Source organism: Anas acuta, chromosome 3 (genome assembly GCF_963932015.1).
Source record: "Anas acuta chromosome 3, bAnaAcu1.1, whole genome shotgun sequence".
Classification (NCBI taxonomy): domain Eukaryota; kingdom Metazoa; phylum Chordata; class Aves; order Anseriformes; family Anatidae; genus Anas; species Anas acuta.
This window is the reverse complement of record NC_088981.1, coordinates 61445853-61472286: the sequence shown is the minus strand read 5'-3', so window position 1 is coordinate 61472286 and position 26434 is coordinate 61445853. Positions and strand designations below refer to the sequence as shown.

The following is a 26434-nucleotide window of genomic DNA, read 5'->3' as shown; positions in this document are numbered from 1 at the left end:
GAGGGGGTCCCTGCCCGCCGGGGGACCGCGGGGAAAGTTGCGGAGCTCCGCTCGCCCCCGGCCAGCGCCGGGCTCCCCGCCGCCCACCCGGCACGGCGCGGCACGGCACGGCACGCCCCGCACCGGGGCGGCGCGGCTGGCATCGGAAGGCTTGGGGAGGGGGGGGAGCCGCCAACAAAATAATAAGGATAATTAATAAGAAAAAGAAAAAAAAAAAAAAAAAAAAAAAGCGCAGCGCATCCCCGCCGAAAGGGCCCGAAATAGCGCCAGGCGGCCGCGCGAAGCCTCCTTATTATTCCCCCGGCGTCGGCGCTCGGGGGAGATGCCGCACCTCCGGCGGAGCCCCTGCTCGGGGCCGGGCTTTGGGGCCGGCTTTGGGGCCGGGGGCCGCCGCCGCCCGCCTCGCCGGGTGCCCCGCGCTGCCGCCGCGCCGGAGCCGCGGCCGCGGGAGGAAGAGCGAGCGGCGGCGGCGGCAGTTTCCCCTTTCCCCAGCCCTGGCTCGGCGGGCGCATGCTCACTTGTGCCCGCAGCCCTGGACCATATTTGTCAGGACTGCTCGAGAGCCGGAGAAAGAGAGAGAGAGAATTTGGGGGGGTAAGGAGCGGCGGGTTCCGAGCCGGTCCGCCAGCCGCGCAGGGAGCGGCGCTGGCGGAGGCCGGTGATGGGTTTTGGTTTCGGCCCTAGGTGAGGATGAAAGTTGGAGAGAGCGCGAGAGATAAAGGGAGAGGCGCACCTCCTCTCCCTCCCTTACGAAACGGAGCCGGGGAAGGGGAGGGGGCTTCTCCCCCAGCACCTCGAGCGGCAGGGATGGAAGTTAATGCCGGGGAAAGTGGGCAAGTGGCTCCCAAGTGGCTGGGGAGCGGCCGGGGCGCCGGGTGTCTCCCGAAATAATAAGTGTGTGAGTGTGAAAGAGGAACAAAAGAAAGAGAGAGGTGCCTCGCATTTCTTTTTCCCTTCCCAAACACACGAAGGGAGTACACGGGGATATATATGCTCGCGTTTATATGCACACACAGGCACGCACGCACGTATGTGGATGTGCATATCTATGTATATGGGGGAGGGAGCCGCTGAAATGCGTCGGGGACGGGGGGGGGGAGGCTTTTTTTGGGGGGAGGGGGCTCCGAAGGGAGGGGGAAGGGAAGGGGAGAGACATTTTGCAGACTTGCCCCACCAATGAGCTTGTCAGTTGGCTCCATTTAATGCCACTTACGGGGCACCGCCGTGCCGCGGGGAACAATGTGATGCGGGTGCAGCCGCCGGGCTCGGGAAAAGGGGGGCGGGGGGGTCGGGAAAAAGAGGGGGGGGGGAGCTGCGGCTTGCGGGGGTGCTCGGGGAGGGCGGGAGGAGGAAGGGGGGGGCCCTGCGCTCCGCGCCCCCCCGGGCCCGGCTCTTTGTTCACACGCACGGGAGGACGGGGCGAAGCGCGGGCGCCGGGGGGGGGGGGGGGCAACGCGCGGCCGGGAGGGGTATGAGAAAGCCCCGTTTTTTTCGGTCGGAGGCGGCAGGCGGCGGCGGCTGCCGGGAGATACCGGTTGAATGTGCCGTGGGTCCGTCCCCCCCCCTGCGCGAAGGCCTGCTCAGCGCGCAGCGGAGAGAGTTTGTATTTTCCGTCGCTCCTCCGCACTTTGTCTGGTCGTGCGCGAGAGGTATTTAAAATATAATCATCTCCCAATTTCCGCCATTTTGGGGAAAGTTTGCACACACATGCACATAGCGAAAAAAAAAAAAAAAACCTCGTAGCGATTTAAAAAAAAAAAAAAAAGTCTTTTGCTTGAGTGCTCAGTTCCTGCCTCCGTGCGGTGTGTGCGCCTCGCTGGCTGCGGCAGGCACGGCGGGCGGCCGGGGGACGGCGACGACCCCTGCCCGCTGCGGGCTGGGGGCTGCGGGGGGGTCCCCGCCTGTCACCGCCGCTGGCTGCTCGGGGGGGTCCCCGCCGGTTGGCCCCGGGCTGCCGGGGGTGTGCGGAGCTGCCCGCACCCGGGGGGGGCCCGAAGGGCCGGGGGGCGGCGGCGGGGGCTGCTGGCCAAGTTGCGTGCCGGGGTCCGGCTGGGGAAGGGAGGGGGGGGGCGCCGCAACCGGCCGCCTCTCGTCTCCCCTCCTGTTTTGTGCAGCCGGTGCACGTAACAACAGGATATCGGCACACTTGTTTCTCGCTAACGTGTGTGTGCGAGGCGCTGTTTTCGCGGCGGGGGGAGGGGGAAAAAGATTTTGGGGCGGGGGGTGGGGGGGAGGCGCTCCCGCGGAGCGGCCGCCCGGGGCGCGGGGCCAGGGCGAGGCCGGCGGGGCGGCAGCGGCCGGGGAGGGGGGCGAGGCTGTGGCGACCCCGCTCCCACCCCCATTTCTCCCGCCCCCCCCTCGGCTCCGGGCCGGAGCGTGCGAGCGGCGGAGCGTGAGAGAAAAAGTTGCGGCGGAGGCTGGGGCTGCGGGTACGCGGGGCCGAGCGGGGCGGGCGGGGGGCAGCCCCCGAGGGAGCGAAGCTCCCCTTCTCCTCCTTCCCTTCCCTTCCCCTCCTTCCCTTCTCTTCCCCTCTTTGCCTTCCCTTCCCTCCCTCCCGCGGGAAGGGGTGACTTCTCCGCCGAGGGATGCCCGGAGATTGGCTGCCAGCGGCCGAGGAGCAAATCCCCGCAACCCCTTAGAAAAAGAGAGCTCGCCCCCCTCCTCCTCCTCCTTCTCTTCCTCCTCTTCCTCCTCCTCCTCCTCCTCGCTGGGGGAGGGGAGGAGAGGAGGGAGGAGAAGGTGAAGTCTTTTTTCCCTTCCACTCGGAGACAGCCTCCCTTTCCCGGATCCCCGTCTCGGGGTGGGGTAGGGGGGGAGAAAAGGACCCGGTAAACAAGCGGAGTCCCTCTCCAGTTGTGCAACTTCCTCAGGAACGCCCGGCACCCGGTTCCTCTCCCACCCCCGCCGCCGCCCCCGGCCCTGCGCTGCGTTGCGGTGCGGCGGGGGGGGGTCAGGCTGCCCCCGCTCGGTTTCATTGCGGGGGGGGGGGGGAGGAGGAGAGAAATTTGGGAGAGGAGCGGAGCGACGCGAGAAGCGCTCCCCGTGCCCGCCGCCCCCGGCGCTGCCCGCCTGCGGGGTGCGGAGCGGTGCGGAGCGGAGCGGCCGCTTTTGTCTCCGCGCTCCGGGGCGAGACGCGGACCTGAGCTTTTTTTTTTTTTTTTTTTTTTTTTCCTCCAGAAAGTTTCAAGTGCAGCAAAAACACGCCGCAAAAACTGGCCAAGGAGGGACCTCTGGCGGTAGGCCCCGGGCAGCCGGGCCGGGCCGCGCCGTTCCGGGTGCGCTCCGCTGCCGCCGGCTCCGGGCGAGCGGCTCCGGAGCGGCTCCAGATCCGGATCCGGATCCGGCCGGCGGCTCTCGGCGCCGTTTCGCCGCTTGCCCCTCTCGGGCGCGGGGCTGAGCCCGCATTGGAAACGCTCCCCAGCCACCAGGCCCCTGATCGGGCAGTGAGGGTTATAATGTGTGTTATTTTGTAATTACCCGCGCCGAATTAGGCGGGCTGCAGGGCGAAATGTGACAAGAGTTGCATTTTCAGTTTGCCTCCCGTTTGGTTCCTTCTTTCCCCGGTGCGGTGGAGTGGCATCAGGCGAAGTGGTTTTGCTTTTTGTTTCTACTTCTGAAGCGAGGCTTTGTAGGGAGTTCCAAAAGTCAGGTGGAAAGCGTAAATGAAACTCGAGAGATGCAAACACCACTTTACGTTGTTTTAGGAAATTGTCTGCGTTGGGACTCGTCACAGAATTTTCGTGCTGCAAATTTAAAGCCTCCTCAGGCGAGCGGTTCTTTTTACCAAGGAAGTTATCTCATTCCCAGCAGTTCAGATGATTAACATCTGTAAGGGAGAAACTCGGGGAAACTAGCGGTGGAAGGCAGTAAAGCACTCTGTTTAGGTCCTGGTGGTGCCGGGTAGTCGTCTTTTCCCAGCGTGACTTCAGCGGCTTTTGGCTATGGTCTGGTTGGTCTTCTAATGAACGTGGCGTGCTAATGACGGTGGCTGAAGCAGCCGTCTTATTGGATGGGTTTTTGTTGTCAACTGGGCAATTGTAGCGAACTTTGTTTTTATTTGTTTTTAAGGATGTTTCATATTAATTCAGTTTCATGATTTTTTTCTAGATTGTTGCTTTTAAAAGTTACAGCTTTCAAGAAAATGATAGCACAATGAATTCTTTTCCTTTGACTTGTTCAGTTCTGTTGTGCATCACTTGGGCTGACGTTTGTGGGTTATTCCATTTACTCTTCATCTTTTTTCATACTGCTAGGATTATCAAATGTAAGTGATGGGTGTGAGGAACCAGTGATTACGTGACACAAGATTCATCGAGGAAAGTGATAGTGTGTATGTAGCCATAGCTTATTGTTGCATCGGTAGTAGGACTGCTCAGCGCAGTGGGAAATACAAGCTTTATGAATTGTAGATAAAGGAAGGAGATAAGGAGATACAGTAACCAGTATTTAGGAGCTAGAAGAAAGTGCATTAATTGTTTAGGGACTGCAGACCTTGTGGAAGCTGGAAAGAGCAGGCGGAAGCATAGGAGGAGGGCACGAGTCAGAGAAAAGGAGTGTGCAGAGGCAGAGTGAGTTAACTGGGCAGCTAACTTCTCTTGGTGACAATTTGAAATAGGTCAGGTGATATTCAGTGTCAGGGTTTGGTGCGTCACAGTTTTTGAGGTGTCTGCACAGGGGAAGGAAGGAGGCATACGCAGGCAAAGGCAAAATGTTCTCTCACTTTCTGTGCCTGGTTCAGGGAATTAAGAGAAATTCACAAATGGGATTTCAGAGCTGTTGTGCTTCAAGCCTTAGGGTCCGAGTAGCTTACATCTCCATTCAGGATGGCACAGCCTGTAACAAGCAGAGGAGACACTTCTTCAGAGCAAGGTGTGGGTTCTCTGAATGAGTTGAAAGCTGTGGGTGGTAAATTTCATTAGCTGCTGGGATAGTTTCGGCATTGGGTAAATACTAGTACTACAGTGCTCTGTGCATATTTGAAAGTGATGCAGTAGCCAAAGCCTGTGTGTAACAGTAAATGTTATGGAGTTTCTAGCTCCGGTACCTATGTTGGCAGAGACCAGGTTCAGGTGGAGGCATCAAAAACCTTACTTAGCACTGGGGCAGGCTTGCTTTTATCAGAGAGCAGAGTTTGTAGTTTGTATTGTGTGTGGCCAGGTTTCTTCTGTGAGGAAACAGACTTTAAGCCTACCTCCTGGGAAGCAAGACCAAACACACACAGTATCCCTGGAGAACCTGGCAGGCAGAAAAGTAGCAATAGGTAAAATAAGAGGAAATAATACTAAGGGGGCATCATCAACAGGAAATCTGATCTGATTTCTGTTACAAGTGCTGAGAAGGACAAAGAATTCTAAGATTAGGTCCCTCTGTGAACACCATTCCCACCTATATAGCTCATCTTTAAGATAATTTGTTTGTAATAAACTTCATGAGCAACAGGCAAAATAGTGAAATTGACTCAAACAGCTCTTCAACACACAGAACAAAAGAATGGCAGAACTGGTGAAAACTAGTTTTTGAAAGCTACTTGAAAAATGACATTTTGAAGAAAATGTGTAATCTGAAGATACTTCTTTTAATGAAACATTACAAGAATTAAAACCTTAAATAGATATTTAAAAAGCAGATATTAAAACATGGTGGATAGCCTCAAAGCATTTTACCATTTCCTGCTCTGTTCCTGTTGTGGTTGTTTTTCTTTAAGTAAAGAATCAGGTGCAAAAAGATGAAGGGTGAGAAAGAGATGAGTGTGTGGTGTACCCTGCTGGAGCAGATGATCGTGAGAAGGAAGGCTGGGCTCACCCCCTTACACTGAGTAGGAAGTACTGCTCTCTGCTCTGCACTGTAGCTACGCGTGATTGTTGGCTTTCCTTTGCTGTCACTGTTGTTGTGAAGCTAGCTTAAAACCAAGCCTGTCTAAAACAGAAGGGGAGCCTGTGCTGTGTGGGGTAGTTCTGTGTTTGCCTTGGGCAGGGTGATGATTCAGCCCTGGTCACTTTCCCACTCTTACATGCTAAAGCAGACAACGATGTATCCACCTGTACCCTACTGCCAAAGGCTGGTTGGTGTGTTCACAGCTCTGGTACACAGCATTATCTCCTGCTGATCCTCCTGATTGCCCCTGTGTGCAGGAAAACCACATCCCTCCTGTGTCCCTTCAGCCTGTGGATGCTATGCTAAGCAGCTTTCTCCTTGGAGATGACCAAAATAATCAAATGTTGTGTTAGGACCAAAACACGGTGCCTCTGTTTCCACAAACATGCATCAGGACTGGTGTCTTCAGCTCCATGGGAGCCTCGAAGGCAGAGGGGAGGTTGCTGTGGTTATCAGGACATCACCTTCCCCTCTTTGTCCCTTGGACCTCACCCTTCCCACTGATTGCTTCCACCTCCTCTGTCTCCATGTCCCGGGTTTTACCTCTCCGAGCAAGACCTGATAGTATGGGATGGGAGCAGACACCAGCCTCCTCTCCTGGAGCAAGGCTGTGCAGCTTTCCTGGCATAGTACTTGTAGAAGTCCTCAAAAGCAAAAATAAAAGCACACAGGAACGCATAAAACAAATAGGCATACCAAAAAGGACAGGTTATGCCCATCTGGTGGTGCTGACTTTACTGTTGAAACCTTCTCTCTCTGCTGCCTGGTGACCTGTGTTGAATTGGGCCCAGGGGTCAGAAATCATGTATGGTGCTACCTTGTGCTTCTCAAAGGTGGCATATGAGACTTTCAAAATGCGGGTAGGTGTCAGTTAATTTTTTAAGAACTAACTGAAAGAAAAAATCCTTCTATTATTACTTTTTGACGTACTCAGTACAAAACTCTATAATTACTTCAGAAACTACTTACAAGTTTAACTGGCATATCCTCGCCTATTTCTTTGGTTTAAATCTTTAAATAGAGAATCTTTCACCAGGTGAATCCATCTCATTTTTAGTGCTCTTATTCTCATTAAGTATCAGCTCTGTGAAGTACTCATTTATTACTGAACCAATTGGTAAAAACAAAGGTTTTTCTAAAGGATGTGTCTAATCTTATTTCATATGCATGCTTAGTTTAATGAATTTACTGTGTATGTCTAAAACAACATTAGTGTTGAAATACTAAAATGCAGCACACTTCTCTATAGATGTTGCAGCTTACAGCTGTGAAGACTGAAACACAGTTGCATTCCTAATAGTGGATTTTGGAGATGTTTTTGGAAGGTGACTGTTTCAAGTTCTTACTATGATGGCCTTACCTTCACGTCAGATGGCACTCAGTGACAGGCATCGGCACAGCACTGTAGTTGCTTGGCCCAGTATTCATCCAGCATTTTTACTACTTTCTGGAAGTGTTGTAGTGACAGGAATGATAGCAAGTGAAATTATTATGGAAGGAGTTATACTAGTTCAAAGAGCTACATCAGAGCTTTAAAAATGAAAATTAGTAGATAAGACATTCAGCAGTTTTCTTTCTCCTGTGATTTAGATGTATATATTGCAATGATTTTGTCCTTTTTTTAGTCTCACATTGCTGTAATAGTGTAATAGGTCTTTTTCTCCCTTCTTATTATCATTAGTAGAGGGATGTAGACTGATCTTTCATCTGTTCAAACTCAGGAAAGCTGGAAACGGATATTTTGTTAAATGTAATTCCTTTTGGTAAATTCATTTCTATCTGCATCGCCCTGTGACCTTTTCATCCCCAACAAGAACATTTCTGAAAGCTGCAGAAAAGGACCATTATGTGAAAGTACAAGTTGTACCTTTGATTTTAATTTTAAGAGGAAAACAATAATGAATACCTTATCAAACAATAGAATACATCCTTATTGCTGATTGTTACCTAAGGAAACTCTGTTAGGTGCAATTAATTTAAAATCTGTGTGTTCTCGTAAGATAAATATGCCCTGTACCTTTCTATTACCAAGATTTTACTTTGACTTTTTCAAGCAGTTTACATCCTGCATCAGCAGGCTAGGCTGAAAGACTTTTTCCCTGGGTCCTTTTTTTTTTTTTTTTTTTTTTTTCCAATTGATTCAATTACAAAGTGTGTCTGTAACGTGAGTGGCACCACCAGAGATGCCAGGACATGATGCAGCAGCTCACTGTTGCTCCTCTCTTCAGGACAGCCACTGCTGCAAGGAAACACTTCCCCACTAACTCCTAAGCCTCTTCCCATTTTTCATTATTCCTTCTGCAGAAACGTTTGGAACATATTTGCCATAACAAACCACAGAGGAGTTGAGTGCAGCATCCACTAAATAAGATGGTAATTTAGGATTACTTAGAAACTTCAGTTAATACAGAAAGCAGCTTTGTCTGTGCTTAGCCCACCTAGCTGCGGGTAGCTCATCACACCAGTGTGCCTGGAACAGTGTGCTTTATGTCTCCCTTCATGTATTTCTGGGTAGACTGAATTTTCTGCTATTTCTTAGCAGATTAGGTCTTGTGTTTTTGTGAGAATGTCTGTGTCCCTGACACCATGCTGCCATTGAGTTTGGTGTCAGCTCGCTCGAGTTCCTCTGCTGCAGTGCTGAAGACTGGATTCCTGGTGGGCTTGAGCTCTACAACACCCAGTGCCTGGGCTCAGATAGAGGCTGCCCAGGTTGTGTTGCGGGAGCTGCCCTAAGGTAGAGTGGTGGGTTTTACCTGGGAGAGGTTTTTTAAAGACAAGGTCTAGGGATTTAAGGAATATCTTCATTTGCATTGAATTTGTGTGTGTTTATTGATCTATTTTGAAATTAACTTTTGTGCACTGACAATATGGTTTTCGGTATTTTCTCATAGAGGAGTACTAAAATGAGGGATTGAAAAGGCACTTTAAATGATGTACTTCTTATTTCAAATGTGTCACGTGAAGCACGTGTCCTTTTGTCAGAGAGCCTTCTGTAGGCACAGAGAGCTGTTGACCCCATCTCTGAGCCCTGCCTGACGTGTGGACCGAAGGGGAACACAGACATTTTCACCATGGATTGTGTTTCCTGACTGAGGTCCTGCTTCAGAGCAGTTGTGTGCTGGCTGTAGCATAGCAAAAGTGCTGATGGTGTGAGGTGTTGCTCGGGGTGGTAAGGACTACACAGTCCTGCTGCACATGAGGAGGAAACTGAGGAGAAACACAAGGGAGATCATACCGCAGACACAATGCTGGAGTAGTACCTCTCTGTAGTGGTGGTGTTCCATTGACTGGTGAATTTTTTCTAATGAAGAAAAATGTAAATTTGAATATTTTTTCACACAGTGGAATTAATTAGCTAAGCATTTTTCTCCTAAAACTTTCAGTTGAAAACTTCTGGAAGACCTGAGTTTACTTCCGCTTGGTTTGCATCTTCTTCTGTTATCTGTGAGTGAACAAATGTTATGCTCAGTTTGTTTTTTTTTGTGGAAATTTCAGAATCTTAGAGAGTGTTAATAGACATTTGTGGAAACTTGATTTTGGGAGTGGGACCTAAGTTAAAAATTAAAACATCAAAAAACAAGGTCAAGCAACTGAGGAAACTTGTCTACCTATTTGAATTTCAAATACCAATCCTTGCAGGAAAAGCTTGCAGGCAGTCTGCAGACAGAGTATGAGGTTTAGGAAGTATTTGTTAAAGAGTTTAGAGAGTATAAGTTTGAAAAGAGAGAAGCTTTTGCTGACAGTTCACAAACTGAAGACAGAACTCATTTTGCAACAGATTGCTTCAGCTGCTAGGCACAGCACAGAAGTCCCTCAGAAAGAAAATGAATGAGTCAGATTTCACATCAAGAAAATATTAAATTAGGTGTCAGGACACAAATTTTGAGATCAATGGGTTTCTAAGAAGCAGAAAGGAAGAATTTGGTGCTAGTCCCACATGGCTGCTAAAACCATTTGCAATTCAGTGCAATTGATATCATCTTTGTGATAGTGAGAAGTGCTGGGCCAAAGGCAAGGGCCAGTGGTATGTGTAATGCAAGTGTTGCTTGTGCAGATTATTGGAGGTAAACACTTACCACAGGGTGGGGTGTCCAAGTCCACTCTTTCTGAAGATAAATATTTTCTCTTCTGTTTCTACTGTACCGAAGCAGAGGGATCTGGTAAAATAAGGTCTTGCAAAGCCGAAATTTTCTCTCCTGCGTATGTACTTGTCTACGTCTAAATGAATTTTACAAATACAAATCAAATATTTGGTGAAACTGTATAGAGACAGGCAAGGAATATCTGGGTCTCCTGAGTCACACAATGAAAATGACAGACAGTTTCAAATTCATTTTGCAATTTTAATTTGAACTTGGGTAAATCTTTCCCATCAGCGTGTTATGAGATATTCAGTAAAACCTTAATATCTTCTATACTTAATAAGTTCTTTAAATCAGTTCTTAATATATTTCTGTCTTGTGTTCCCCAGAACAAATGTTTTTTTTTTTAGGTGTACTTAACATGTGTTTTCCCCATGTCAATTTATTTGCAATTGGAAATTTCTCATTTCTCTCCAGTTCTCGTTGCTAGCCTCCTAGTGTATAAAGCAGGGATTACATTTTACGGTTTTCCAAAGATTTTCCCTTGTTTATTACTGTCATCACTTGTCCACATTGTCAGTGTACTGAGAAGTGTTTAATACTAATCCATGGAGTGCTTTTGAAGAAATGTCCAGTGAAATGATTATTAAACCATTTTTAGCATTTTCAGATTTTTTCTTCTTTTTTTTCTTTTTTCTTCTTCTTGTTTTTTTTAGTGCATGCATCATGAATGAATCTGCCGCTAGTGGAAATGGTCAAGAGTTTGATGTATTTAGTGCTATGGACTGGAAAGATGGCATAGGTACTTTGCCGGGAAGTGACTTAAAGGTAAGATTTGTAATTTTTAATAAGAAAGATACAAATTTTAAATGCCAGAGGAGTATATTTCACAAGCTGGTGTGTAGGTATCTCCTTTTATGAATAAAACATGAAACTGCAGCTCAGAGTTAAGAGACTGTATCCTGTTAGCTTTTAGCTCTGGAGTTTCTTGATTCAGTTTCTGGTGCTGGCAAAGACAACAGTCATCCCCGTAGGAAGGCATAAATTAGCACTGCCTCACTATACAGACAGAAGTAATCAAGTGCACAAGAAATCTCAAAATTTAAGTATGAAAATTCAGTCCACTTACATTGCTGTCTCCCTAAGAATCCCTGTACTGTCACTGACTTTCACGGTCTCATATTCTTATTTTTTTTTTATTTCTAAAAATAGTTTTTTGGTTATTGTTCTTTTTTCTGTGCTTTTGTCATGTGGGTGCCTAGCAAAATGAATAAAGTGAGTGCTTCTAAGGTTTGTATAGTTTAGAAATTAGAATAGCATTGGAATAGTACTTTTAATTATTTTTTCACACCACATGCATTTACCCAAGTAAATTATAACAGTTCTATTTTCAAAATATTTTATGTATTAATCTTTTTTTTTTTTTTTATCTAATACTTTTTACCATGGCCTCATCTACATTAGCTAAAAATACAGCTTTGGTATTAGAGATTTCTTGCACTATTTTTCCTGTTGATTGTAGTTGATATTTTCCTATAATCCCATTTAGACCTACATTGATGAGGTTTTCTCATAGTCTGATTTTTAATTGGAATCTCACAAATTTGTTAGAAAATGTGAGTTTTTAAAGGAACTTTACATCCCTTGGTGCCTAAAACAATTTCTTGTGTTAAAAAGTTAAAAACGTGAAATTTGGGGTACATGTGTTGTGCATGTTATTTTTTTTTCATTTGTTTGTTTAGTTTGGTTTCGTTTTAGAAAACAGAATCACAGAATAAAATCACAGATTAATTTTCTTTGGAAAGAAGCTCAAGACTTTCTAGTCTGACACCTCATTCAAAACAGGGCCAATCTAAACCAGGTTGCTCCACGCCTTCCCCAGGACAGGTCAGACTGCCTCTAGGGCTGGAAATTCCACCACCTCTGGGCAAACTGTTCCAGTATTTGACTACTCTCATGGTGTTTTTTCCATTTGCTGATAGGATGCATGATAGAATATCCTGAGTTGAAAGGGACCTACAAGAATCATCAACTCCTGGATCCGCACAGGAGTATCCAAAAATTAGACCATGTGTCTGGGAGCATTTTCCAAATGCTTCTTGAACTCCAGCAGGTTCAGTGTCATTACCACTTCCCTGTGGAGCTTGTTCCTGTGCCCAGCCACCCTCTGAGTGAAGAACCTTTCCCTAATACCCACCCTGAACCTCCTCTGTCAGAGCAAAATGCCGTTCCCTTGGGTCCCAACTGGCATATTGTGCCAATGTACATGACATGCCGTGCACTGAAGGCAAGATTTAGTAAAACAAAATTATTTTTAACAGTACATTAGGCAAACACCCCGAAGTACTGATTCCTTATGCTGATACTGTCTTGGTATAAAGGGATGAGATTATCCTCCAGAAAAACTTTCCCCTTTAGGAGCTTGTGCCTGTTGCCTAGACCCATCCTCTTTATATCCTTACACTGAGTACTTGAAGACAGCAGTTAAATCTCTCCTTTTGTTCTTAAGATGGCACAAGTAATTTCCTCAGCATCTCCTAACCTGTCATCTGATGCAGCCTCTGTTTGTTCTGGTGGGCATCTGTGGGACTTGCTCCCATACATCAGCGTCTTTTTTGTACTGGACACAGCAGTCTGTATCTGGTCTCCCCAGAACTAAGCTGAGGTGAATAGTCAGATGCCTTGACCAGATGGCTACCCTCTTGCTAAAACAGCCCCAGATGCTTTTGGCCTTCATTGCCTGAGGGAATGTCATGACGCTGCAACAGAGGAGGGTCAGGCTGGGTGTTAGGAAAAGGTTCTTCACTCAGAGGGTGGTCGGGCACTGGAACAGGCTCTCCAGGGAAGTGGTCATGGCCCTGAGCCTGCCAGAGTTCAAAAAGCCTTTGGACAACGCTCTCAGACACATGGTCTGATTTTTGGGTGGTCCTGTGAGGAGACAGAAGTTGGACTCAATGGTCCTTGTGGGTCCCTTCCAACTCAGGATATTCTATGATTCATTGCTGCCACGGGTCTGTTTCTGCAAAGCTGCTTTCACACAGCCAGTCTCGGGCTGTACTGCTGCATGTTTTTATTCCATCCCAGGTGCAAGGCCTTGCATTTGCTTCTGCAGAACTTTATGAGATCTTGTTAGCCCATTTCTTCACTGTATAGAATTCTTTTTTTCTGAACTGCAGCAGTTCAGCCCTCCAGTGTACCAATGACACTTCCAATTTGGTAATTTGCTTTTGCTGCCTATATAGAAGCCTTTCTTTTTGACTTTGCTATTTTCTTCTCTTGCTGAACTTTGGGTTTCCTAATTCCATTGTTGTACTCTTGAGCAATGTCTCTGTACACCTTCTCTGTATAATGTTTCCCCAGTGTTACCTTCTGCATACTTCCTTTTCCATTTAAACTAAGTAAGGAGTTCCCAGTTCATTCATGCTGGCCTTCATCCACATTCCCTTAACTTCTTGTACATTGGCATATGTCTTGTGGTGTGAAAAGGTTGACCCTGGAGATACCTAGCTTTCCTGGGCCCATTTACCCTTTCAAAATCTGTTCTCCTGAAATTCAGTGCTGTTATTTCATTGTTCATTTTGTTCTTTTCTCTTACGATTGCAGACTCCACCATCATGTGGTCACTACTGTGAAGGTTGACAGCCCCTTCATGTCCCTAACCAGTTCTGTATTTTTTAATAAGTTGAGAATTTTAAAATATCTTTATATTTTAATAATAGAAATTGTGTTAAAGGCAAGCATAATACCAAAAAGTTGGAAGAAGGAACAAGAGGGTACAAAGCAAGAAAGTATATCATATAAATGACTAGTACTTCCTTTGTTCAATTCTGGTTGCCCTGTGTCAAAAGAAACAAAACAGAGGGAAAGGTTGGGTCATTAATTAGTAGAGGAATGGGAAAGCTCTACTAAGCACAAAGAAAGTAGAAGAACTAGGGAGGTGTAGCTGAGTGTAATTTCAAGAAATCATGTAAGATTCTTCACATCCTGGAGGAAAGCCTGGACTTCATTTTAAGGTTGTTCTTATGGCCAGCTGATTATTAGGGCACAAACAGGATACCAGATTTTTGGACAGAGGTTCATTCTTTAGGCCAGGCATTAGGGAAACAATGAGAGGTGAGATGGTGATGTACATAGAATAATGAAAGGTTATTCTTCAGAGATGACAGGCCAGGTAGCATTTTGGTTTGTCTGTTTGTTTTTAGTAATGCAAGAGCAAGGAGATTCTCTAGGAAACTGAAATGAAGCCATTCTAAAACTGACTGAAGGAAGAATATTTTCCAACAATGCAAAATTACCCTGAGGAGCTCAGTGGACCAGAGAATATCAAGACTCAGTGAAGACTAGACATTCATGTAAATAAGAAAACAATTAAGGGTGTTAGACTAGCAAGGATTTTAAGCTTTCAAAAGAATTGTAACAACTTATTTTTCAGGGTTGCTTCTAAATAATGACAATGAAAAGGGTGACTAATCTCTTGAAGCTGTAAACGTGCTCACAGAAAATACATCATGCTCTTTGTGGAATTCTGAGAATAGGGTTGATTTGAATGGTCTACCTGAATTTTCTTGTTTGAAGCCTATTTTAATACTGTGTTCTAGACTTCAAGAAAATGGCCTTATGTAGCAGTTACTTCTTGTAAACTTGTATGTATCTTTAAAAAAATTTTAATATCCTTGTTCCACTAAAGACCCATTGCCATGTATTTACATTGAAATACAATTGAAAAATGCAGTGAAAACCCTGTAGTAGCCATGTGCACAAATCCAAAGATTGTATTTTTCTTGATTGGTAATAGATTGGAGTTCCTGATTTTTATGCAATAAATAATATGCAATAGCTGAACTCTGTAGTAATGTATTGCTCACATACCCAGCCCCATCAACAGAGGCTATCAGGCAAGCATAGCTGATATAGCTGCATGTAGCTAGCAAAAGGAACCATTTTTTTAAAGAAACACTTCATTTTTGTGAATACAAGTTCCTCCATAAATGAAACTGGTGAAAACCATTTTAAGTAACGTCAAACACTTGAAATATTTACAAATAACTTTTCTCAATGTTCTCTAGACTTTGTTCATATTTAACTTTTCTTATGATGCAGAAGAACAACCAGATATAGGTAATTATTCTTTTTTTTCCCCTTTTGTTATAAAATCCTATGGCCAGTTTCATGCCTACTAGACTTCAGAGAGATACACTGCACCAGGGGGCAGTCATTTCCTAGCTTAATGAAAATGAGGGAGCCATGTCAAGCCTCTGTTCTTAGCCATCCTGTGGTCTCTTATGTATACATCTGTACCAAAATCAGTAAAATGCTGAATATGTTCTCTTCCCGTGATTTTGTGCCATGTTATTTGTTAGATTTTTGTCATCCATAATTGGAGGAGGCTGTAGAAACACATTCTCGTAACAGATTTACTTAAAACTTGTTAGTAAAAATAGTCTTAAAATTGTTAATATTTCTTGAATGCTGTTTTGAGCATTCTCTATGACAGATGAATAGTGAATATTTGTGGAAAATGCTAGAATTTCAAATTATACAGAGGAAAAGGAGAATTAAAATTATACAGCATAATGCACTGTAGACCAGGAAGAAAAATTTTAGCATTGTATATTGGGAGTTCTTTCAAGATGCGTAAATAAAACAGAAAACGTGAATTCCAGTTTAAAATAGTTTACAAATCACAGAATGCCTTCATGTGGCAGACTAAGTAATATATGCTTTTCTGAAAAATGTCAGCACTCAACAGTCACTCTGCATGGTGTGAATGTGAATGTGAAATACTTTTTTTTTTTTTTTCCTTGAAGTCCATGTACTGAGTTCAGGCAGTAACACAATCACTTCAAGATTTAAATGTACTCATTAAATTGGAAAAGCTGTAATAATTTATAATTACTTCTTATCATGGTGACATAAGTTTATGAAGTACTTCATAATGAGTTTGATTTCCAGTGCTTGCACTTTGAGAGTAAACTGTTACATACTACATGGACAGAGTTTTGGTCACCATTTCCAACTTGCAAATTGTGATTGCACTGAAAAAAAAAGAGACAAAAATTAAGAAATCAAGAGAAATAAATAAATTAACATGTAGATAGAGTTAGGCAGCTAATATTGCAGAAAAACAGCTATAATAGTGGATTGAGAATGGTAGAATAATGGTCAGCTAAGGAGCAGCACTGGCTGTTTCCAGCCAAGAAAGTAAGGAAGGTAGCTGAGATTCAGAGCGCTGTGTTTTGGATTTAACAGGTGCAACAGCTCAAGACAGTAGCATGCATCCTTCCACCTGCCTGTTCTGAAATCTATTCACTCTGTAGTGAGATAATTAACATTTTGAAAACAAGTTACTTTTTTCTCATGTGATTATAAGGCAGAAACACCGGCTGTGTTTCAGGCAGTGACTAACTGCAGTGCTTTCTTTGTGTAAGGCCAGTTCTCTTCTCCTGCAGTAGCATGGGCTACACTTCAAATTCAAAGAGTCAGTTCTCCATCGGGCTGAGGGTTTCTGCAGAAAACATCAACTAATGGGCAGCAGCTAAATCACTGTCCTACCAGGAAGGCATAATTAAGACAGGTGCTGGATTCTTTTCAGGGAAGCTGGGAAGGAGTAGTATAGGGACGAGAAAGCAAGGCAGGATAGACTTTTCTCAGATCACATGTGAGCCCCAGCAGATGTACCTAGTGGTCTTTCACCACCTGAAAATGCCTTTCTTCTCTTGCATTCTAATGTAATTAGAATTAAGCTCAGCCTGTTCTGTGCTTCATTGCCATGGATTCTTGGTTAACTCTGTGCATTGTGATAAAATGTGATGTTACCTTTGACTTTGTAAAAAAGAAAGACCAGCCAGGAAATTCCACTATTAAAACTACTAAACTCCAAAGTCAAGAAATGCCAGAATTAAGTTTGCCTTTGGATCTTTAATTGGGCTTCCCCATGAGTAGTCATGATAGTCGTCTTTACTTATTGGATTGCATGCTATTTTACCACAAAATCTAGTACACTGAAGAAATGGGAATGAAACATGGTTATTTACTAAATAGTGATTTTCTACTGCATTGTTTGCTGTATATACTCTGAGACTTGTAAATATTCAGGCAGTGGATATCAGGAAGAAAAAGGAATAGTTTTGTGATTGGTGTAGGTCAACACCACACAGGAAGGCTTGGTGCTGCATTTGCTCATATCACAGCCTCCCTATGTGGTGCTGAACGACTCACTGAAACCAAAAATTTGGCAGGTAGCCATTTGTTTTGTATTTGTCATTTGTTTGGTTTCCCTGGGAGATATTAACATCTGGTATTTAGAAATGTTCTGGCTGCAATAATTTGGAGCCAGGGGTGCTCTATAGGTCAAGTTCTGGATCAATAAGCATCTTGGCAGTCAGGAGCATAAATACGTCCTGACATATCCAACAGAGCCTTGACTTCTGGCTCTGGCATGGATTTATGTGTTACCTTAAGAAAGCCTCTTTGGTTGCAATTTCCTAGTCAAGTGGAGATAAGATAGACTGAGTTTGCAGTGGGGAGACATCACAGAGAAGCCTTCTGGTGCTAAGATAATTCTTGAGCAATCTGGAGGGAAAAGTTTGAAGAGACTGAAAATGACTAAGACTAGAGTAGCTAATAGCTAAGTTTCCTCCAGACAAGACTGAGGTTTGGGGAAATGTCAGTCTCTCACTAGAGGTATATGTATGTCAGTCTCTCTTTCTAAAAGTGTATATTTGCTGATGGTACCTAGGCTTTCAGCTGAGAGTGATAAAGAAAATGTCCCTTTTATTATTTGGGGCGCGAAAGTTGTAATTTGATAGTAATCCTTTAAACTGTTTCCTGTTTGTGCCTGCCAGGATAGGAGAGAAAGGTTGCTTTTGGATACAAATTGTTAGCTCTTCTTTATTACTGCAGGAGCTGCTTATTGCAGTGGTACTGAAGCATCTTAAAATCAATTGAGGATTGCTTGAAGTACCTGACTTCCTTGCTGAGAGCATCATGACAGAAATGAATGATTCCAGTGTGGGGGTCGTGGATCAAAATCACTGCCTGTTGATCGTGGTGTGGAATTTAGTCTATGCTGATGATGATTTAGGGAGCTCTAAATAGCCCAGGATCTTACTTATTTGCCATGTTGGAGCATGCAGGCTGGATCTGTCCTCATCTCTAAAAGAGGGAATAGCCAGGTGCCGGGACTCATTTCCCTAACCTTCTATATATGTGAAAGAATCAAAATTTTGTGACCAGGCAAACTCCAGAAGTCAGGTGCTTGACAAGGACTTTGAAGCAAGCTGGGAGCAGGGTTCTCAGACTGATGAAGAGCTAGGAAGAGGTATTCCTGTTCTTTTTGTGAGTGGCTGAGAACAGACATATTGTTTCAGGAGTCATTTTGCAATGCATTGTAACAGTAATTGATAGAGTGCCTCAAGCTTTTTAAATACATACTCCTTCTTATATCAGGTTTGTTGTTTGTTTGTTTGAAGAAAATAAGCAGTCATTCTGCTTCCAAACAATGGAGAGTAAATAAGACTGACATCACTAGTTGAAGAAAGAGTATAAAAATACCCAACAGCTGCCTCATTTTCTGAATACTATCCAGCCTGTGCCTGAGGCAGGGGTTCTGTGGATAAAATAGTATGCAATCATTCGTGTGAAGACCTTATCACACACATACACACAGCAAAAGGGGTATGGTTGAATAGACAGGTTGAATAGACAAGTTGAAAAAACAAGTTGAATCTGACATTTACTAACTTATTCAGATTAAATAATATTTTTAAAAAGTTTGGCATGTAATAGCAATTGGTTGGACATACAATGTCTATAGGCGATTCCTTTGCTCTGAAGAGAGGAAGAGCTGTAGAATGCCAGAAAGGCCTTAATTTGTATGAGCAGTCTCACTGAAATCACTGGGGATGTTCAAGATTGAAATCAGGAATGTTTGCTAGGTAGAGATCAGAGTATAGTTTTTTGTATTCCTGGTGTCCCAGGGTTCTCTTTACAGAGTGTTGTATAATTCCATTACTTAAGTCTAGTTATTTCATAGACATGATGAGCATTTACCCAATCTATTTGTTTTGGAGAACACAAAATTTGCAGGTTGCATCTGAGCTAGTCCACAATCACACTGCTTTGTGGTCAATATAAGTTTTATTCTTGAAGTTACTCTCAGAGTGCAGTAACAATTGTATTTATGGCAATGAATTCTTTGTCCTAATCTTGCCCAGTAGATGGTAGTGTTGGCCATGTTTTGTAATTTATTTTAGAGTGTATTAAAATTCATTTTTTTCCTTCATTGTCTTCTGCATTTGATTTGCTTTCTTTTTTCTTTTCTTTTCTTTTCTTTTCTTTTCTTTTCTTTTCTTTTCTTTTCTTTTCTTTTCTTTTCTTTTCTTTTCTTTTCTTTTCTTTTCTTTTCTTTTCTTTTCTTTTCTTTTCTTTTCTTTTCTTTTCTTTTCTTTTCTATTCTATTCTATTCTATTCTATTCTATTCTATTCTATTCTATTCTATTTCTGCCTCCCTTCCCAGATAATATTTTTACCTCATAGAAAACAATAGTAGTCTTTATTCTGGTTTGATCTCTGTGTACTGATGAGATCTCACATATTCCTAAAAGGGCAGAAGTAACAGTATGTTGAGTTAATCTGATCTTTGTTGCTCTGAAGTAGACACATACGGTAGCAGGGAATTAATTTAGAATGGGTTGTATATATTTTTTCCCAATAGGTTTGAGTTTCTAAGAACTAATCTGCAATATGGTAGACTGTTGTAATTCTGTGCAAAGTTATTTTCATCTCACATTGAATGACAAATACTGAATATTTTTATGAAATCTGGAACAAGATAACTAAAGGCCCTTTCAACATATAATTCCCCTAAATAAATCTACAGAATGCCTCCTAGCCTGCATGATAACACAGATAACTTCTATTAGAAATAAAAAGGTCCTAAAGTCACTGGAAAGGGACAGAGGAAATCCATCTGTAGAATTATACATTATCAGGTTCTGGACCCCTTTCACTGAGAAAAAGTGAATTTCTCAGCTGAGTGCAGCACATGGTAGGCAAGGCTAATTGAAAGGCTGGAGTACCATTTTCACATGAGGAACAGAAGCAGCTTGTGTTTAGCCTGGCAAAATGAAGCTTGGGGGTGCATAATTCCTAACTTCAGATGTATATCCAGAGAGTAAGCACTGTGGAGAAGGAAGGGGTGTTTGATCCATGGAGTAATGTTGTGTTAAGAATAAGTAGGCACACACTGACTGTGAATAAAGTAAATGGAAAGTTAGAAGAAGGTTTTTTGAGAAAGAGCTTTTGGAAAGCTGTTCTTTTTTGCTGTTGTTGTTTTGAAAAAGAACATTAAAGAAATGTTGCGTGAAAGAACATTGAAGACTTTCAGTAGAGTTTACAAAAAATTGGGCAATTCTGCCTTTGCAGCTGAACTGTTTATGAAATACTTTGGCTGCTACTATTGCCTGCAGAATACAAAGGTTTCATCTCAGTGACTTATGATACCTGTTCCAGTCCTGTGTAAATTTTAATGAAATGTTAATTAAAAAATATATTTATAGATAGTAATTTTTGAACCCTGTAGAAGAAGTTAATGTGTAGACAGTCAGAAATGTTTTGGAAACTATTTATAGTGCTTGAACAATATTTATTTAAACCTTGATTTCTCTCAATGTGTTCTTTATTTGCTGTATGAATATTAAAATGTTCCTGTGTTAAATTGACACGCATAAGCTGAAGTGCTGGTGTATCAGGGCATCATTTCCCAAGGATGTGAAAATGTATCTCAGTGGAAGGAATCTGTATGAATGTTTAATTTCGTTTTGATCCTTTAGTAGTGGAAACCACATAACATGGTAGTTAAGTAAGTTCTGTGTTGCATACTTAACCACTAACAATTGGACTCATTCTGCCAACCTAGCTTATGACACATTTGTGTTAATGAAAAGAATTGCAGTAACTTTAAAATGTGTATTCTTGCCCTTGCAGCTCACCTGTAGGAGGAAAGTGAAATTTCCTATCAATTGTTACTTTTATTTCTGTTTATTTTACTGTTTTTATTTTACTTGTGTTTTATTTTTACGTGAAACCTGTTGAGATTTCTTCTTGTCTTCTTAAGACCTTTCTTTCCATTGGGTGAGATAGAGGATTGTCTTAAAAGGTTACTTAACATTTGCAAACATATTTAACAAAAGACTGGATTTAACAGGATTAAATTCACACCCAACAACCTTTATAATTTATTTTCTTTTAAACAGTGAAGTGACAAAAATTAGGCTTCTTTGTGAGATTATTTTAAAAGTACCTGATAATGGCCTGGCTGTTTCCATCCATTTTACTGTGCTTTAAAGAAAAGAGGTTTCAGGAAAATCCTGTCACCTAATGCAAATTTATATATTTACTTAAGGAGTTTTGTGGCTAAGAAAAACATTTTTACTTCTCACAAAGCTTTTGGTAGTTCCACAGAGATTTGCTCAATGCCACCATTTCCTTCTCTATCACCAGCTTGGGCCTGCAGACTGTCAAGGCACCTGAAGAAATACATGAAGACATGAAGATTATATAGGAAGGAATGCCCATGTTATACCATGTTATATTTTATCTTGGAACTTGGATCAACAAAATACAGGAAATGTTCTAAGAGAGCTTTTTTTTTTTTTTTTTTTTTTTCTGTCATGCTTCCAATAGTAGATGTTAGTTGGCACATTGTTCTGGCAGCTCTTATGCTGTAAGGGCTTCATGCAGTGTATTGCTCTGTACATATATTTGCCCTGATTTTAAGCAGTTAACCTTCGTCACAAGTTTTCCATTGCTGCTCTTCCCCAACTAAAATCAAAATCAGAGCACGACTCCCCAGATCCAAGGCACTTTTCTGGTCAGCTATTGAAAACTCGTGTTGAAGTTGTAGTTTGGGAAACAGCAAGCAAAAGCAGTCATTGTCTGCAACAAGTTAGTGTCTGAACACTTACAGGGGTTGAGCGAGAGGTCCCTGACACCCAATTTTTTGCACAAGGCTGTGCACAAAGTGCACAAAGAAGTTTTGCAGGAACCAGACTGGGCCGCTGGCCTACAAGCAGTGTTGTGCTGTCCTGCCCACTGAGACAGAAGACAGTACTAGTCACACTCCCTCGCTAAGCCCAGCTTGGTGTAATGGCCCAGCTGTTAGGCTATCTCTGCTTTGAACAAGTCATCGGGTAGCCAGGAGCCTTCTCTCAAGTTGCCTGATTTTAGGCATTTCAAATGTGTCAGTCAGCCCACTGAAGTCCCGAAAGGCCATGTGGTGGCAGAACGACAAGGGTTATGCATTCGTGTACTGCAGAAAGCGCTAGTGGAAAAGCAATGTGTGTGTGCTGTCAGGGCTTAATGCTGATCAGGCCATGCAGAAATGCTCCAGGTATTAAATGGACTCTTCAAAAATACCTGTGGTGTGCATGTGTTGTAGCTGACGTTGTGTAAAGGCACAGGGGTTTGCAGCAGTTTGTCAGTAACCTGGGTGCAGCCTGTTGGTTGCTGTGGTGCAGCATGGCGTTTGTGTCTGTATCCACGCCTGCCTGCTGAGGTGGCTAGTGTAGCAGTACTGCAGCTTGTAGAAACATTCCACGTTTTGCCTGTAGCATTCACCTATTTCTGAGGCAGCAGACAAAGTAGAAATAGATAAAAGTAGCTTAGCAAAAGTAGGAACAAGATGGGGTACTGAAGTCAGCTGTGAGACACAGGGATCCTCTTCCGAACGGTAACTCCATTTCTTCTCTTTCGTTGGAGCAGCATAAATGTCTGTCTACAAACTTGAGTATGGGTGTGTGGTGTTACTTACTGCATTTGGTGGCCTTTCAAAGCTGAACTCATAGTCATTCAGTCTAGAAGGATTTATTGACAGCTTGTCCACAATTGCATTTCTGTTGTGAGAGTAGCTGATTGTAAGTAAATAACTTGGCTCCAGAAGTCGTGTGTGTGTGTGGTCCTCCTCTTCTTCCTTTTCCTCTGCTCGGTTTATTATTTCTTAGCTGGTAGTTTTTGTAGGACTCTTTGCAAATGCTGAGACTGGAGAGCCTATGTTAGTGAAAATGCTGCCAGGGTATTTAAGTCATGAATCTCACCCTTGCTTCTAGTCAGAATGTCTTTCTTTCAGTATCAGACCACAGCAGGGTAGTGTGATAGCTCAAGTGGACATGGTTCATCCTGGACCCTCCTGAGGCATGGAGGAGGTGGATATAATGCCAGGCAATTGTTCCCCTTCTCATTTTCTCAATGTTAAATTGTCTAATTAGAGAAACAAATATGTTTTATGCTACTGCCCTGAAGAAGTATTCCAGCAGGTGGGTGCAGGGGAGCTTTGAAAGTCTCTCTTGGACCTAATTTTTCCTGTTGATCTCTTTTGGTCACAGCATCTCACTAATGGAGACCTGTGATAAAGCTCTAAGAGTTACACCCCATTGCTATTTTAAGTAGACTGTCATAGACAAAATACTGCCTTTAGTTCAACCTATACAACCAGCTGGGCCTGCAAACCAAGTAGTGTCTAGGAAGCTAGAGGTTTATTTTCGTCTGGTAGCACTGTAATTATTACAGCATTTGGAAGATGCTTTTCTGCTGGCGGCAGGATGGTATAACTCACAGTGGTCCTGTGTAAGCCCAGCATGTGGGATATTGTTGAGCCTTGCTTCTGGCTGACAGTAATATCACATTCAGCGTGTAATTAAACAGTTCATAAACTGCCTTGAGATGTTTGTTTACGGGCACTTTACAGCAGAGAAGTATGGTGTTTTGCAGGATGCTGAAATTTCTGTGCTCAGTGAAGCATTTGTATTTGATATTCAGTTCCCTTTTCTTTGACGAAAATACTCAGTGACCAGAGCACATTATTTTGCTGGCAATGAAGTACATATGGCTTGGTGATTTTCCCATGAATTTCTATTACTGATTTTTTGATTCTTTTGTTTCAGCTACATATCAAAATAATTGATATAGATACGTGTCCGTGCATCTGTATTGATATTTACATTAAACTACAATTTTAAATAACAAAACGAGTTTGTGTTTTGCTTTACAGAAATAATGCTTGTTTATGATTACTTGGGGATAAGCAAAAACACTTAGAAATTGGAACACAGAATATGGTGAGGATACTGTGTAAAAATTCTAGGTGAATAGAAGAAGATGCTGCAAGAAAGCATTAGTAAATTTTTGCTGTACTTTATGCCATTTGTTTTGTTTTACCAGTTTAGAGTGAATGAATTTGGAGCCCTGGAGGTGATTACGGATGAAACTGAGATGGAAAATGTTAAAAAGGCCACCGCTACCACAACTTGGATGGTTCCAACTGCTCAAGAAGGTCAGCTAAGAGGTCACTGCAGCTTTCTGTGATTGTATTTTGTTTAATATAACAGTTTTTCAAAAACTGCTTTATTTTGCCCCCCAAAATAAAATAAACTTATTCACTTAATGCACAGAGTATCTCTGATGATCTTACCTGTTTCTTGGGGTGTTAATACTTATGAAAACAAATGTTTTTTTAAATTAAAAGGTAATAATTCCACTGTTAAACATCTGAAGTTGAACTACAGACATATTTTTTTTCTAACTAATTTTTTCTAAGTTTAGAACTGGTATTTTTCTATTACATTTTATTTAATTTGAGAAGAAGTCAACATCTTACTCTAAGTTATTCATAATTTTTTAGATATTATTTTTATTAAGCTGTTTTTCCAGCTTGCCCACAGATTTTACTAACCTCCTACAGTTTGTTTGTGACTGAGGTCTGTAAACTGCCTTCATGTAATATTGGTTGCTACTCAACTCCTACCACCAGTCTCAATGTATGTAGTATCTGTCTACAAAATAAGGTGCTAAATGAGATACTATGTTTCCTTGATTTAAAGTACTGATGTAAGTAAATACCTTTATTGTGCAAATAAGGTTGGTTTACATGGTCAGAATTCTGAAAATTTTGAGGCAGTGATAGAATATCATGAAAGGGAATATCACAGCTGTTTTGTGATTACTTACAGCTCCACTTTTGCAAATAATTGAAACATTTATACCAGTGGGAAAGTACTTTGGACCTCAGCCATGAGGTCTAAAGCTTCAGACCACAGATAATTTTGTTCGATAGGTTTCCAAGTCAGTGATAATTTCTCAAATATTCAAGATTCAAATCTGTGATGAGAGTGACAGCAATGCGATAATATAGTAGCACAGCAGATTGTATCTTTAGGCTGAGAGATAACAGTTACCTATAATAAAGCATGCAATTTCATCCCCTACAGTCTGGTAAACCTAAAAAAAAAGTAAATCTCACTACTGAATTAAAGTGTGTTTAAGGGCATGTAAACATATTAAGTAATCATCACAAATATCTTGCATAGTCCTTGATTAATTTATTGCTCCCCAAAGATGTAATATTGCTAATATTTTCAATTATGAGAGGAAATGGTTGTTTTGAACCTCTAATGACACTGGAGTGTCATTATCCCATAAATAATGTATTACTCTGGTGGAGATAGTCTGCACACAAGAGTTCGTTTGACTCCATTTTTAAAAACAGTTCGGTGCTCAAGCAAAAGAAATGGTGACTTGAAATGTGCCTTTTGCGGGTGCAAAGTCAACAGCCTGCTTTAGGAACTGGAGAAGTTTAGAATACTGCATGCTTGCCTGTGAGTAAAAGAAACAGCATCCTCTCCTAGGCTGCATACCTCTTGTGTGAAAATCATAGCTTAGGATTGTGAGTAACTCAATATTTGAAAATCTATTTATTATAAATTAGATTTTTGTTTGTTTATTTGCTTGTTTGTTTTTACTTTACTTTTTTAACTTCTGCTCAACCCAGAAGAGTTGAGCAATAGCTTCTGTAGTAAAAGACTGTAACATTTAGTGACTAATTTACTTCCAGGAATAAGTTGTTAATGACCTATTAGAAGATAACTCCTCAGGTGACCCTTCAGGTCAGAAATTAGGCATGTCAGCAGGACGTGAGGTGATGAACTCCATTCAGTGATGACTGGATAGTCAGCAGCGTGTGTGTGTATCACAAAATTCACTCCTTCCATGAGTAGCAACACCAGCAGTGTCAATGTGCCAGTGATAACAGAAGCATGAAATTAATAGTTTTAATAGTTTTAGTTTAGTTTTAATAGTATGGGTGTGACCCCATACAGACACTAATTCTCATTTCTTCATTTTAACAAGAGTGGCATGACTTTGGTATCCTATTTGTTTGGCAAGAGCTGAAAGTATGGTTGAAAATGTATCACCTCTACCTAAGTGAAGTTACTTTTTTCATTGTGCAGCCTTTTCAGAAAAGACAGGGATTCCCACAAAGTTGAAGGAAACTGCAAAAATGGATGGACTTGTTTTCTGTGAAAACTGTTATCGCTATGGTACCATAGAAGAATTTGTTCCTGAAGGGAAATTTTGCAGCCAGAAATGTGCCCAGCAAGTGAAAAACAAGTAGGTGCTATTATAAAGCATAGATACAAAGAATT

At 42.5% G+C, this 26434-nt stretch overlaps 1 protein-coding gene across 12 annotated transcripts in view; it reads left to right on the top strand.

Moving 5' to 3' along the window:
• The first annotated feature begins 439 nt into the window (after positions 1–439).
• The window catches only part of L3MBTL3 (L3MBTL histone methyl-lysine binding protein 3), an 88345-nt gene continuing 62350 nt past the window's right edge, over positions 440–26434 (top strand). For 2 of the 12 annotated variants that reach the window (XM_068677449.1, XM_068677448.1), the window contains exons 1-4: positions 440–594; positions 10673–10784; positions 24174–24285; positions 26240–26399. In XM_068677449.1, the coding sequence (XP_068533550.1) occupies positions 10683–10784; positions 24174–24285; positions 26240–26399 (374 nt within the window). In that variant the 5' untranslated portion in view covers positions 440–594; positions 10673–10682. Of the gene's footprint in view, positions 685–1232; positions 1251–2232; positions 2430–3170; positions 8609–9257; positions 9319–10672; positions 10785–24173; positions 24286–26239; positions 26400–26434 lie in introns of those variants that run through there. The other 10 variants (XM_068677454.1, XM_068677458.1, XM_068677457.1 and 7 more) reach the window with 10 other exon arrangements.